The sequence below is a fragment of the Calliphora vicina genome, chromosome 3 (genome assembly GCF_958450345.1).
Source record: "Calliphora vicina chromosome 3, idCalVici1.1, whole genome shotgun sequence".
NCBI lineage: Eukaryota > Metazoa > Arthropoda > Insecta > Diptera > Calliphoridae > Calliphora > Calliphora vicina.
In genome coordinates, this window is record NC_088782.1 from 118,056,032 (window position 1) to 118,071,805 (window position 15,774).

General features: G+C 28.3%; 1 protein-coding gene across 2 annotated transcripts in view; it reads left to right on the plus strand.

The window, feature by feature from the left end:
* SPoCk (secretory pathway calcium atpase) overlaps nucleotides 1–14,789 on the plus strand; it is a 230,491-nt gene extending 215,702 nt beyond the window's left edge. For both annotated transcript variants that reach the window (XM_065506526.1, XM_065506527.1), the window contains exons 3-4: nucleotides 13,552–13,867; nucleotides 13,936–14,789. In XM_065506526.1, the coding sequence (XP_065362598.1) occupies nucleotides 13,552–13,867; nucleotides 13,936–14,635 (1,016 nt within the window). In that variant the 3' untranslated portion in view covers nucleotides 14,636–14,789. The remainder of the gene's footprint in view (nucleotides 1–13,551; nucleotides 13,868–13,935) is intronic.
* Nucleotides 14,790–15,774: the final 985 nt, after the last annotated feature.

Sequence of the window (15,774 nt, forward strand, 5' to 3'; positions counted from 1 at the left end):
TAAGAAGAAGTGCGTTTGCATCTTATAGGTCCTTTTTGGGACTTGTAACATTTTCTGTTTCATATCAGAAAGTCGAGGTGATAATAAATTTTAAAATTATCAAATATTTAAATAAAAAATTCATTTACATTTTTTGGTTGAAATTTTATGAATAAACCAATAATTAAAACAAGTATTATATATTTAGTAACATATTTATACTCAATTCCATTTGACTGAGATAATAATTTTGAAATTTTTACCAAATAAAATGGACTTAGCACTTTTGTATATTTATAGTTATTTAAATTAACCATTCCTGACTAATAAAAACCAAAAATTTAAAGCTGTATATACTTTATTGGACATTTTATGTTTTTTACACATATATGTCGGTTAACCGGTTTAACCGGTTTTTTCGATGTCGGTTAACCGAAAAACCGGTTTTCTAAAAAAGGCCAATTTTCGGTTAACCGACAAACCGGTTTTTGAAAAAGTCGGTTTTTTATAAACACTAAAGCTGTCATAGTTTTCGAGTTATTACATATGGAAGAAAATTTGTTACGCGACATTTACCTTCTGCATGATTATGTTCTCCTAGTACTTGACAAAAAAATTGGAATTTTTGAAACTCATTTTTTAGTGGCATTTTATTTTTTAGGAAATTGCTTATATCTCTTACAGATTACGATCTATCTATATGAAATTTTAAATGATACTAGAAGAAGATACAAGCAACTGAGTTGGTTAAAAAAAATTTGTCAACTCTTCACAATTTCGGATTTTTAAAATATCCTCATAGTGGGCATGGCAATATCTTCAATTCTCTTTTGTTTTCTTAAGCCCAGAATGTAAGGCCAGACATGAAACCGTAATATTTCATCATGATAACGCTTGACCACATGTTGCAATAACTGTTAAAAACTATTTAGGGAGAAGTGGTAGGTATGTTTTGCCTCACCCGCCTTATATTCCTTAGCCAGTCCGACTACTTTTTGTTTTGATCGATGCAGAACGCTCTCTCTGTGATACGCTTCACTTTAGAACCGAGTATTCGAAATTGGCTTGATTCGTTCTTTTGGCTCGGAATCCAAATGGTGCCAAAAATATGGGAAAATATCATAGTTGACAATGGCCAATACTTTGAATAAATTTATTTTGTACAAATGTTTCAAAATAAAAGCTAAGCTTTTGAAAAAAAATCCCGCACTTTCCGTAGTCATATTTTAACTTGTATTGAAGCATTTTATATATTAATATTGTATCTTAAACTGTCATTATATTATCATAATTTTTGATCACATTAAACTAGAAAATAAAATCTTTGAATGGTCATATGATAGCATGAATTTAAGGTCTTTAAATGGTATTATTTGAGCTTGAATTAAAGTTATTTTTGTAGCCAAATTTTAGTTTGAATTGTAAGTCTTTAAATAGTCTTATTTGAGCTTGAATTAAAGTAATTTCTACAGCCATATTTAAGCTTAAATTATAGCACTTTCTATAACTATATTTTAGCTTGAATGAAATGTCTTGAAGTTGTCATATTTCAGCTTGAATTATTGCTCTTTAAATAGTCTTATATAAGCTGGAATTAAAGCACTTTTCTTAGACAAATTTTAGCTTGAATTGAAGGTCTTTAAATAGGAATATTTAAGCTGGATTTGTAGTCATATTTAAACTTAAATGAAAGCTCTTTCTAAAGTAGTATTTTAGTTTGAAGTAGACGGCTATAAATGGTCATATTTTGGCATATTTTATATAGTCATATTTTATGAATTAAAGCTATTTTTGTAGCCAAATTTTTGCTTGAATTGGAAGTCTTTAAATAGTCTTATTTGAGCTTGAATTGGAGCAATTTTTACAGTCATATTTAAGATTGAATTATAGTACTTTCTAATAACTATATTTTAACTTAAATGAAACGGGTTTAGCTTGAAATGTAAGTCTTTAAATAGTGTTATTTGCGCTTGAATTAGACCAATTTTTACAGCCATATTTAAGCTTGAATTATAGCACTTTCTATAACTATATTTTAGTTTAAATGACAGGTCTTGAAGTTGTCATATTTCAGCTTGAATTAATGCTCTTTAAATAGTCTTATGTAAGCTTGAATTTCAGGAATTTGTACTGCTATTTTTTTGCTATGAATTATAGCACTTGATATAAATATATTTATCTTGAATTTAAGGTCTTTAAATAGTCATATTTTAGCTTGATTTCAAGATCTTTAAATAGTCTTATATAAGCTTAAATTAAAGCACATTTTGTAGCCAAATTTTAGCTTAAATTAAAGGTCTTTGAATAGTCATATTTATATGAATTTAACTGCTTTTTGTAGTCATATTTAAGCTGGATTTGTAGTCATATTTTAGATTAAATTATAGCACTTTCTATAGTCATATTTTAGTTTGAAGGTGGAGGTCTATAAATAGTCATATTTTAGCTGAAATTATAGCAGTCTATATTTTCAAATATAAGCTTCATTTAATGGTATTTGAACAGCATATTTTACGCTGTATTAAAGTTATTTTTATAGTCATATTTAAGCTTCTATTATAGTTCATTCCCTCATTATCCTTACCCCCTCCCCCCCTGGTGGCAGCCTATCATCATACCGCCTCAATTATTAACACAATATTATTCGACATGATGTGATGATTGTCAGTCAGTTGTTTTGTTTTTGTATTCCTATGTTTTTGCACTCAATAGATATTGATAATACGAGATACAGAGATAGATAGATACTGGTGGTATTGACACAATACAAACAATAATCATCAGGGGCAAATATAAACAAAATTAAATACACACTCCAGCACAGACAAATACAAACATAATTGTAATAAATTTTGTAACATTTTAATTGAAATTGAATTGAGTTTGATGTGAGGAAAGAAAAGTATAAATAAAAACTAAATAATGTCAGATCCACACATCAACCAACCTCTCTTTCACCCACTTGCTAATAAATGAAATGAGAAATTTGAAACCTCGAAAGGTTTTGGGAAGGGGTAATAAAGTGGCAAAAATTTAATACAAACCAACAAATATACATCAAAAATAACTGCAAAAAGGCAGTCGACCAAAGCTCTGGTACAATGTATCAATCCTCGTTCTTATCGGGTCATCAGTCTCCTGCCAGTACTTGGAAAATTGCTGGAGTCTTCAAAAAGCCCCATCCACCTGTAATGTTGAAAACTTAAAAGACACAATTTGTCTATTTCTATATGGTTAGTTACTTCATATTTTTTTAATATTTTTTTTTGCTATATTTCCTGTGTTTCTAATTCCTTTATGATCCTGTAGCAGCCAGAAAAGTAAAACATAAAACCTCGTTATCCTTTTATAATGCTGTTTTACATTTTAAATTAAAGTTGTCATCATTAGTTGTTGTAGCTGTTGCTGATGTCTTTACTGTTTCTGTTTTGTGTTGTTTGATGTCGTCTGCAAATGTCATTCAAATACCCTACATTAGGGACAAGTTAGCAGTATCTGAAAAAAAGTAAAAAAAACATTTCTACAACTGCTTCCTGGAAGCTGTAAAGTAAGGTATTGTAATAAAGCTTACAAACGAAATACTTTGAAGCAAGTAAAACAAGCTTTTCTTTAGAAAATTTAGTTAATATAACAATCTTTCATGATTTAATGTTGATTTTACTAGTTAAGGCGGTCTTTAAGTCTTTATTATCCCTAATCCGCTGCATTTTTTTTTGTGTAACCAAATCTATTCTATGTCTTTGCTCTACAACTCCTGATGTCAATTGTTGATTTTTTTTATTTAACTCCTCTCTTTAACCTCTTCTCTTTTAAACAGTCAACCATTTATTCATCCAACTACAATACTTTGTAGTTTTTATTTTAATAAAAAAAAATATATATTTTTTTCTATCCTCCAACATCTCTCCTCTCTGTGTAATGTCTTTGTTTACTTTATAATGTTTGGTTAAGTTTCCTGTTTCCAGTCCCTTTAGACATCATTACCAGGTGGGTGTGCACGTAATCCGTGTAACCTTAACGAACGAAATCGATTATGGTAATAAAATATTTTTCATTTCTCTTTGGATTCTTTGTATTTCGCTGTCATAGTAAGAACAATGCTAATAGAAATTATAATAACAGAATATACGGAATTTTTTTATTTTTTTGGCACGGGAGTAGGGAATATCAAAAAAAAGAAGGTGCAGTTAAAAGTTATGAAGTTAAAGGAAGCTAAAATATGACTACAACTCAAGCTAAAATATGACTGTTCAATTGAAGTAAAAATATGACTAAATTGCTACCATTTATGCTAAAATATTTCTATATGATACGCTTCAATTTCAGCTATAATATGACTAATCGAAGAACCAAAATTCCCGCAAAATATGCCATTGAAATATGCATTAATTGCAAGCTAAAATATGATTTTAAACGGTGCTATAAATCTAAAATAATACAAAAGAGTATTTCATTACGCGCTTCCTGTGCTTAAATATAAATAAAACGAAGAGTGTATGAGATATTACAGTTTTAAAGTGCAAATTTTCGCCGAATCTCCGCTGGGTGAAGCCCATCCGAAATGTCAAAATTTCAGATTTTTTCCTTGAGATGAGACTGAGATGACTATTTAGTTAGTTAGTTAGCTTGTTAGATAGTTAGATTGTCAAATTGTTAGATATTTAGATTGTTAGATAGATGCTTAGATTGTTAGATAGTTACATTGTTACATTGTTAGATAGATAGGTAGTTAGATTGTTAGATCGTTAGATTGTTAGATAGTTAGATAATTAGATAGTTAGATAGATGGTTAGATAGTTACATTGTTAGATAGATAGGTAGTTAGATTGTTAGATAGTTAGATTGTTAGATAGTTAGATAATTAGATAGTTAGATAGATGGTTAGATAGTTAGATAGTTTGATAGTTAGATGGTTAGATAGTTAGATAGTTAGATGGTTAGATAGTTAGATAGTTAGATAGTTAGATAGTTAGATAGTTAGATAGCTAGATAGTTAGATAGTTAGATAGTTAGATAGTTTGATAGATAGTTAGATAGTTTGATAGTTAGATAGTTAGATAGTTTGATAGTTAGATAGTTAGATAGTTAGATAGCTAGATAGTTAGATAGTTTGATAGTTAGATAGTTAGATAGTTAGATAGTTAGATAGTTTGATAGTTAGATAGTTAGATAGTTTGATAGTTAGATAGATAGTTAGATAGTTAGATAGTTTGATAGTTAGATAGTTAGATAGTTAGATAGTTTGATAGTTTGATAGTTTGATAGTTAGATAGTTAGATAGTTAGATAGTTAGATGGTTAGATAGTTAGATAGTTTGATAGTTAGATGGTTAGATAGTTAGATAGTTAGATGGTTAGATAGTTAGATAGCTAGATAGTTAGATAGTTAGATAGTTTGATAGATAGTTAGATAGTTAGATAGTTTGATAGTTAGATAGTTAGATAGTTAGATAGTTAGATAGTTTGATAGTTTGATAGTTAGATAGTTAGATGGTTAGATAGTTAGATAGTTAGATAGTTAGATAGCTAGATAGTTAGATAGTTAGATAGTTTGATAGATAGTTAGATAGTTTGATAGTTAGATAGTTTGATAGTTTGATAGTTAGATAGTTAGATGGTTAGATAGTTAGATAGTTAGATGGTTAGATAGTTAGATAGTTAGATAGTTAGATGGTTAGATAGTTAGATAGTTAGATAGTTATATAGTTAGATAGTTAGATGGTTAGATAGTTAGATAGTTAGATAGTTAGATAGTTAGATAGTTAGATAGTTAGATAGTTAGATAGTTAGGTAGCTAGATAGTTAGATAGTTTGATAGTTAGATGGTTAGATAGTTTGATAGTTTGATGGTTAGATAGTTAGATGGTTAGATAGATAGATAGTTTGATAGTTAGATAGTTAGATGGTTAGATAGTTAGATAGTTTGATAGTTAGATGGTTAGATAGTTTGATAGTTTGATGGTTAGATAGTTAGATGGTTAGATAGTTTGATAGTTAGATGGTTAGATAGTTTGATGGTTAGATAGTTAGATGGTTAGATAGATAGATAGTTAGATAGTTTGATAGTTTGATAGTTAGATGGTTAGATAGTTAGATAGTTAGATGGTTAGATAGTTAGATAGTTTGATAGTTAGATGGTTAGATAGTTTGATAGTTTGATGGTTAGATAGTTAGATGGTTAGATAGATAGATAGTTAGATAGTTAGATAGTTAGATGGTTAGATAGTTAGATAGTTAGATAGTTAGATAGTTAGATAGTTAGATAGTTAGATAGTTAGATAGTTAGATGGTTAGATAGTTAGATAGTTAGATGGTTAGATAGTTTGATAGTTAGATAGTTAGATAGTTAGATAGTTAGATAGTTAGATAGTTAGATAGTTAGATAGTTAGATGGTTAGATAGTTAGATAGTTAGATGGTTAGATAGTTTGATAGTTAGATAGTTAGATAGTTAGATAGTTAGATAGTTAGATAGTTTGATAGTTAGATGGTTAGATAGTTAGATAGTTAGATGGTTAGATAGTTTGATAGTTTGATGGTTAGATAGTTAGATGGTTAGATAGATAGATAGTTAGATAGTTAGATAGTTAGATAGTTAGATAGTTAGATAGTTAGATAGTTAGATAGTTAGATGGTTAGATAGTTAGATAGTTAGATGGTTAGATAGTTTGATAGTTAGATAGTTAGATAGTTAGATAGTTTGATAGTTAGATAGTTAGATGGTTAGATAGTTAGATAGTTAGATAGTTAGATGGTTAGATAGTTTGATAGTTAGATAGTTAGATAGTTAGATAGTTAGATAGTTAGATAGTTAGATAGTTAGATAGTTAGATGGTTAGATGGTTAGATAGTTAGATAGTTAGATAGTTTGATAGTTAGATGGTTAGATAGTTAGATAGTTAGATAGTTAGATAGTTAGATGGTTAGATAGTTAGATAGTTTGATAGTTAGATAGTTAGATAGTTAGATAGTTAGATGGTTAGATAGTTAGATAGTTAGATAGTTTGATAGTTAGATAGTTAGATAGTTTGATAGTTAGATAGTTAGATGGTTAGATAGTTAGATAGTTTGATAGTTTGATAGTTAGATAGTTAGATAGTTTGATAGTTAGATAGTTAGATAGTTAGATGATTAGATAGTTAGATAGTTTGATAGTTAGATGGTTAGATAGTTAGATAGTTTGATAGTTAGATGGTTAGATAGTTTGATGGTTAGATAGTTAGATAGTTAGATGATTAGATAGTTAGATAGTTTGATAGTTAGATGGTTAGATAGTTAGATAGTTTGATAGTTAGATGGTTAGATAGTTTGATAGTTAGATGGTTAGATAGTTTGATAGTTTGATGGTTAGATAGTTAGATGGTTAGATAGTTTGATAGTTAGATGGTTAGATAGTTTGATGGTTAGATAGTTAGATGGTTAGATAGATAGATAGTTAGATAGTTTGATAGTTTGATAGTTAGATGGTTAGATAGTTAGATAGTTAGATGGTTAGATAGTTAGATAGTTTGATAGTTAGATGGTTAGATAGTTTGATAGTTTGATGGTTAGATAGTTAGATGGTTAGATAGATAGATAGTTAGATAGTTAGATAGTTAGATGGTTAGATAGTTAGATAGTTAGATAGTTAGATAGTTAGATAGTTAGATAGTTAGATAGTTAGATAGTTAGATGGTTAGATAGTTAGATAGTTAGATGGTTAGATAGTTTGATAGTTAGATAGTTAGATAGTTAGATAGTTAGATAGTTAGATAGTTAGATAGTTAGATAGTTAGATGGTTAGATAGTTAGATAGTTAGATGGTTAGATAGTTTGATAGTTAGATAGTTAGATAGTTAGATAGTTAGATAGTTAGATAGTTTGATAGTTAGATGGTTAGATAGTTAGATAGTTAGATGGTTAGATAGTTTGATAGTTTGATGGTTAGATAGTTAGATGGTTAGATAGATAGATAGTTAGATAGTTAGATAGTTAGATAGTTAGATAGTTAGATAGTTAGATAGTTAGATAGTTAGATAGTTAGATGGTTAGATAGTTAGATAGTTAGATGGTTAGATAGTTTGATAGTTAGATAGTTAGATAGTTAGATAGTTTGATAGTTAGATAGTTAGATGGTTAGATAGTTAGATAGTTAGATAGTTAGATGGTTAGATAGTTTGATAGTTAGATAGTTAGATAGTTAGATAGTTAGATAGTTAGATAGTTAGATAGTTAGATAGTTAGATGGTTAGATGGTTAGATAGTTAGATAGTTTGATAGTTAGATGATTAGATAGTTTGATAGTTAGATGGTTAGATAGTTTGATAGTTAGATAGTTAGATAGTTAGATAGCTAGATAGTTAGATAGTTTGATAGTTAGATAGTTAGATAGTTAGATAGTTAGATAGTTAGATAGTTAGATAGCTAGATAGTTAGATAGTTTGATAGTTTGATAGTTAGATGGTTAGATAATTTGATAGTTAGATAGTTTGATAGTTAGATGGTTAGATAGTTTGATGGTTAGATAGTTAGATGGTTAGATAGATAGATAGTTAGATAGTTTGATAGTTAGATAGTTAGATAGTTAGATAGTTAGATAGTTAGATAGTTAGATGGTTAGATAGTTAGATAGTTTGATAGTTAGATGGTTAGATAGTTAGATAGTTAGATAGTTAGATAGTTAGATGGTTAGATAGTTAGATAGTTTGATAGTTAGATAGTTAGATAGTTAGATAGTTAGATGGTTAGATAGTTAGATAGTTAGATAGTTTGATAGTTAGATAGTTAGATAGTTTGATAGTTAGATAGTTAGATGGTTAGATAGTTAGATAGTTTGATAGTTTGATAGTTAGATAGTTAGATAGTTTGATAGTTAGATAGTTAGATAGTTAGATGATTAGATAGTTAGATAGTTTGATAGTTAGATGGTTAGATAGTTAGATAGTTTGATAGTTAGATGGTTAGATAGTTTGATGGTTAGATAGTTAGATGGTTAGATAGATAGATAGTTTGATAGTTAGATGGTTAGATAGTTTGATAGTTTGATAGTTAGATGGTTAGATAGTTTGATAGTTAGATGATTAGATAGTTAGATAGTTTGATAGTTAGATGGTTAGATAGTTAGATGGTTAGATAGTTTGATAGTTTGATAGTTAGATAGTTTGATAGTTAGATGGTTAGATAGTTAGATGGTTAGATAGTTTGATAGTTTGATAGTTTGATAGTTAGATGGTTAGATAGTTAGATGATTAGATAGTTAGATAGTTTGATAGTTAGATGGTTAGATGGTTAGATAGTTTGATAGTTAGATGATTAGATAGTTAGATAGTTTGATAGTTAGATGGTTAGATAGTTAGATAGTTTGATAGTTTGATAGTTAGATGGTTAGATAGTTTGATAGTTTGATGGTTAGATAGTTAGATGGTTAGATAGATAGATAGTTAGATAGTTAGATAGTTAGATGGTTAGATAGTTAGATAGTTAGATAGTTAGATAGTTAGATAGTTAGATGGTTAGATAGTTAGATAGTTAGATAGTTAGATAGTTAGATGGTTAGATAGTTAGATAGTGAGATGGTTAGATAGTTAGATAGTTAGATAGTTAGATAGTTTGATAGTTAGATAGTTAGATAGTTAGATAGTTAGATAGTTTGATAGTTTGATAGTTAGATAGTTAGATAGTTAGATAGTTAGATGGTTAGATAGTTAGATAGTTTGATAGTTAGATAGTTAGATAGTTAGATAGTTAGATAGTTAGATAGTTAGATAGTTAGATAGTTAGATGGTTAGATAGTTAGATAGTTTGATAGTTAGATAGTTTGATAGTTAGATAGTTAGATAGTTAGATAGTTAGATAGTTAGATAGTTAGATGGTTAGATAGTTAGATAGTTAGATAGTTAGATAGTTAGATGGTTAGATAGTTAGATAGTGAGATGGTTAGATAGTTAGATAGTTAGATAGTTTGATAGTTAGATAGTTAGATAGTTAGATAGTTAGATAGTTAGATAGTTAGATGGTTAGATAGTTAGATAGTTTGATAGTTAGATAGTTAGATAGTTAGATAGTTTGATAGTTAGATAGTTAGATAGTTAGATAGTTAGATGGTTAGATAGTTAGATAGTTTGATAGTTAGATAGTTTGATAGTTAGATAGTTAGATAGTTAGATAGTTAGATAGTTAGATAGTTAGATGGTTAGATAGTTAGATAGTTAGATAGTTAGATAGTTAGATGGTTAGATAGTTAGATAGTGAGATGGTTAGATAGTTAGATAGTTAGATAGTTTGATAGTTAGATAGTTAGATAGTTAGATAGTTAGATAGTTAGATAGTTAGATGGTTAGATAGTTAGATAGTTTGATAGTTAGATAGTTAGATGGTTAGATAGTTAGATAGTGAGATAGTTAGATAATTAGATAGTTAGATGGTCAGATAGTTAGATGGTCAGATAGTTTGATAATTAGATAGTTAGATAGTTTGATAGTTTGATAGTTAGATGGTTAGATAGTTAGATAGTTTGATAATTAGGTAGTTAGATAGTTTGATAGTTAGATGGTTAGATTGTTAGATAGTTAGATAATTAGATAGTTAGATGGTTAGATGGTTAGATAGTTAGATAGTTAGATTGTTAGATAATTAGATAGTTAGACAATTAGATAGTTAGATGGTTAGATAGTTAGATAGTTTGATAATTAGATAATTAGATAGTTAGATGGTTAGATAGTTAGATAGTTAGATTGTTAGATAATTAGATAGTTAGATGGTTAGATAGTTAGATAATTAGATAGTTAGATGGTTAGATAGTTAGATAGTTAGATAGTTAGATAGTTTGATAGTTAGATAGTTTGATAGTTTGATAGTTTGATAGTTTGATAGTTTGATAGTTAGATGGTTAGATAGTTAGATAGTTAGATTGTTAGATAATTAGATAGTTAGATGGTTAGATAGTTAGATAATTAGATAGTTAGATGGTTAGATAGTTAGATAGTTAGATAGTTAGATAGTTTGATAGTTTGATAGTTAGATAGTTTGATAGTTAGATGGTTAGATAGTTAGATAGTTAGATTGTTAGATAATTAGATAGTTAGATGGTTAGATAGTTAGATAATTAGATAGTTAGATGGTTAGATAGTTAGATAGTTAGATAGTTAGATAGTTAGATAGTTTGATAGTTTGATAGTTTGATAGTTTGATAGTTAGATGGTTAGATAGTTAGATAGTTAGATTGTTAGATAATTAGATAGTTAGATGGTTAGATAGTTAGATAATTAGATAGTTAGATGGTTAGATAGTTAGATAGTTAGATAGTTTGATAGTTTGATAGTTTGATAGTTAGATAGTTTGATAGTTAGATGGTTAGATAGTTAGATTGTTAGATAATTAGATAGTTAGATGGTTAGATAGTTAGATAATTAGATAGTTAGATGGTTAGATAGTTAGATAGTTAGATAGTTTGATAGTTAGATAGTTTGATAGTTAGATAGTTTGATAGTTAGATAGTTTGATAGTTAGATAGTTAGATAGTTTGATAGTTTGATAGTTTGATAGTTTGATAGTTAGATAGTTAGATAGTTAGATAGTTAGATAGTTAGATAGTTAGATAGTTAGATAGTTAGATAGTTTGATAGTTTGATAGTTAGATAGTTTGATAGTTAGATGGTTAGATGGTTAGATAGTTAGATAGTTTGATAGTTAGATAGTTAGATAGTTAGATAGTTAGATAGTTTGATAGTTAGATAGTTTGATAGTTTGATAGTTTGATAGTTAGATGGTTAGATGGTTAGGTAGTTTGATGGTTAGATTGTTAGATTATTAGATAGTTGATTATTCGATTGTTTTCTAACTATCTAACAATCTAACCATCTAACTATCTAACCATCTAATTATCTAACAATCTAACCATCTAATTATCTAACAATCTAACAATCTAACCATCTAATTATCTAACAATCTAACCATCTAACTATCTAACCATCTAACTATCTAATTATCTAACTATCTAACTACCTAATTATCTAACAATCTAACAATCTAACCATCTAATTATCTAATTATCTAACAATCTAACTATCTAATTATCTAACTATCTAACAATCTAACCATCTAATTATCTAACTATCTAATTATCAAACTATCAAACTATCTAACTATCTAATTATCTAATTATCTAACTATCTAACTATCTAATTATCTAACCATCTAACTATCAAACTATCTAACTACCTAATTATCAAACTATCTAACTATCTAACCATCTAACTAATTATCTAACTATCTAATTATCAAACTATCTAACTATCTAACTATCAAACTATCTAACCATCTAACTATCAAACTATCTAACGATCTAACTATCTAATTATCAAACTATCTAATTATCTAACTATCTAACCATCTAACTATCTAATTATCTAACTATCTAACTATCAAACTATCTAACCATCTAACTATCAAACTATCTAACCATCTAACTATCAAACTATCTAACCATCTAATTATCAAACTATCTAACTATCTAACTATCAAACTATCTAACCATCTAACTATCTAATTATCTAACTATCTAACCATCTAACTATCTAATTATCTAACTATCTAACCATCTAACTATCTAATTATCTAACAATCTAACTATCTAACTATCTAACCATCTAACTATCTAATTATCTAACTATCTAACTATCTAACTATCTAACCATCTAACTATCTAATTATCTAACAATCTAACTATCTAACTATCTAACCATCTAACTATCTAATTATCTAATTATCAAACTATCTAACTATCTAACCATCTAACTATCTAATTGTCTAACTATCTAATTATCTAACAATCTAACTATCTAACCATCTAACTATCTAATTATCTAACTATCTAACAATCTAACCATCTAACTATCAAACTATCTAACTACCTAATTATCAAACTATCTAACTATCTAACCATCTAACTATCAAACTATCTAACTATCTAATTATCAAACTATCTGACCATCTAACTATCTGACCATCTAACTATCTAATTATCTAACTATCTTATCTTAACCATCTAACTATCTAACAATCTAACTATTTAACCATCTAACTATCTAATTATCTAACAATATATCAATCTAACTATCTAATTATCTAACTATCTGTTTATCTAATTATCTAGCCATCTAACTATCTTACAATCTATCCATCTAACTATCTAATTATCTAACTATCTAGTTATCTATCTATCTAGCTAACTATCTATCTAAATATCTAACTATCTAATTATCTAACAATCTAACTATCGATCCATCTAACTATCTATCTAACTATCTATCAATCTAACTATATGTGAAAATATTTACTCTAATTCAAGATGAAATATTATTATGGCATTAAAGAAAACTCCAATTAAAGCTGATATATGACTATAAAAACATCTTCAATTCAAGCCAAAATATAATATATCACAAATTATATATAATTTTCTAACATATCTTAGAATTTCTATTAATAACTAAAACTTTTAAAACCTTTCTATTCTAAACAGATCTTAACTTAAACATTTTCATTCAATTAATATCAACTAATAAATTTTCTTTTAACTCTTCCCCTCTTTACAGCAAGTCTCATTGGCATTGATACCATACACCATCAGACACTGTCGGGTCAAGAAATGGATCAAATGAACGAACATCAATTGGACAAGGTGGCCAATAATGTGAGTGTATTCTATCGGGTATCACCCCGACACAAATTGGACATTGTGAAATCCTTGCAAAGGACCGGCAATATTGTGGGTATGACCGGCGATGGTGTCAATGATGGGGTGGCCTTGAAGAAAGCTGATATTGGCATTGCCATGGGTAAAAATGGCACAGATGTGTGTAAAGAGGCGGCGGATATGATATTGGTCAATGATGATTTTCATACCATAATGTAAGTACAAGGAAATATCAAGTAATTTAAATAACAAATTATTTTGTTTTACTTATTTTGTATTACAGAGCGGCCATTGAGGAAGGCAAAGCCATATTCTATAATATACGCAACTTTGTAAGATTCCAATTGAGTACATCTATTGCGGCTCTCTCTTTAATTGCTTTGGCTACATTAATGGGCATAGCCAATCCCTTAAATGCCATGCAAATTCTATGGATCAACATTATAATGGATGGACCCCCAGCCCAGAGTTTGGGCGTTGAGCCGGTGGATCATGATGTCTTGAAACAGAAACCGCGTAATGTTAAACAGCCCATGATTACGAAATCAGTGATTGTAAATGTTTTACTAAGTGCCAGCATTATTATTTTGGGTACCTTGTGGGTGTTCCAAAGAGAAATGATCGATGGCTCGTTGGGTAAGACCAAGCGAGACACCACCATGACCTTTACCTGTTTTGTATTCTTCGATATGTTTAATGCTCTCTCCTGCCGCTCACAAACTAAAAGTGTTTTCACCATAGGCCTGACTTCAAACAAAATGTTCCTATTGGCTGTAGGCTTTTCCATAATTGGCCAAATGTTGGTCATCTATTTCCCCCCCTTGCAAATGGTGTTTCAAACCGAGGCATTATCTGCCTATGATATACTCTTTTTGCTCTCGCTCACCTCGTCAGTGCTAATAGTGGCCGAGATTAAGAAGTGGTTCGAAAGGACCATGGAACGCAAAATGTATAAAACACGTTCAGAGTTGGATTTTGTATGACAAAACGAAAGCGCTGGAAGATTGTTGAATAAGAAATCTAATTAAATTTTAGACTAAAACAAACAAAAGTAATAAACAAACGTATTTAAATAAAATTTAAACATAATTAAACAATTTTGAGTTCTTGATATGAAAATAGGCGGTGTTTTTTTTTTTTGAAATAAAACAAGGAACATAAATATTTCATTTATACAAAACGAAGAGCGAGAGCAAACGAATGAGCAACTAAGCAAGTGAGTGAGTGAGAGAGCGGAGAGAAAACAAACGGAGTAAGCAGAGCATTTAATAATTAATTTCAGTTCATTTGTTATGAAGTTGTTTTTTTATGATTAATTTGTTGTTTTTTTAAGAAAAGACCAAAAAGCAGGAGAGAGCATAAATTATGTTTGTTTAATATTGTAAATTTCTAATATTTAATTGTTTAATGTACTAAACTAAAAACAAATTGTGAAAAGAGAGCAATGTTTAATTTTGTTTATTATACTTAAATTTATTTAAATTTTTATTCTCTTAGTTTAAGTTTAATTTTTAAGTAGTTCATTTTTATGTTTGTTTAAATTTATTTAAATTATTGTCTTAAATTATATAAAGAAATAAAACACCCAACTAAAGTTAGACTTTGGCTAGAAATTTGAAAATTTTTTCACATTTTAAATACTTTAGATGATAATCTATAGGTTTATATCATAATTGAGAGATTTCAAAGTTTAATTCATTAATAAAAATTTTTATAAAAATTAATGAAAAATTTCGTCTCATAGAATGTTTTAAAGATTATATAGCTTTTAAAGTAGCACAACCGTAATGCCAAATTTTTCATAACTGTAACTGTTTTGTTGGATTTGAGGGACCCTGTAATTCACATCACCTCCACGTGAGATGACCATGCCCACAAATCGCTCGTGCAGAATGACCAATGTGGCCTGAGTTCTAGTTCAAGTTCAGTTTTAGTTCAGTTCTGGTTCAGTTCTAGTTCAGTTCTAGTTCAGTTCTAGTTCAGTTCTAGTTCAGTTCTAGTTCAGTTCTAGTTCAGTTCTAGTTCAGATCTAGTTCAGTTCTAGTTCAGTTCTAGTTCAGTTCTAGTTCAGTTCTAGTTCAGTTCTAGTTCAGTTCTAGTTCAGTTCTAGTTCAGTTCTAGT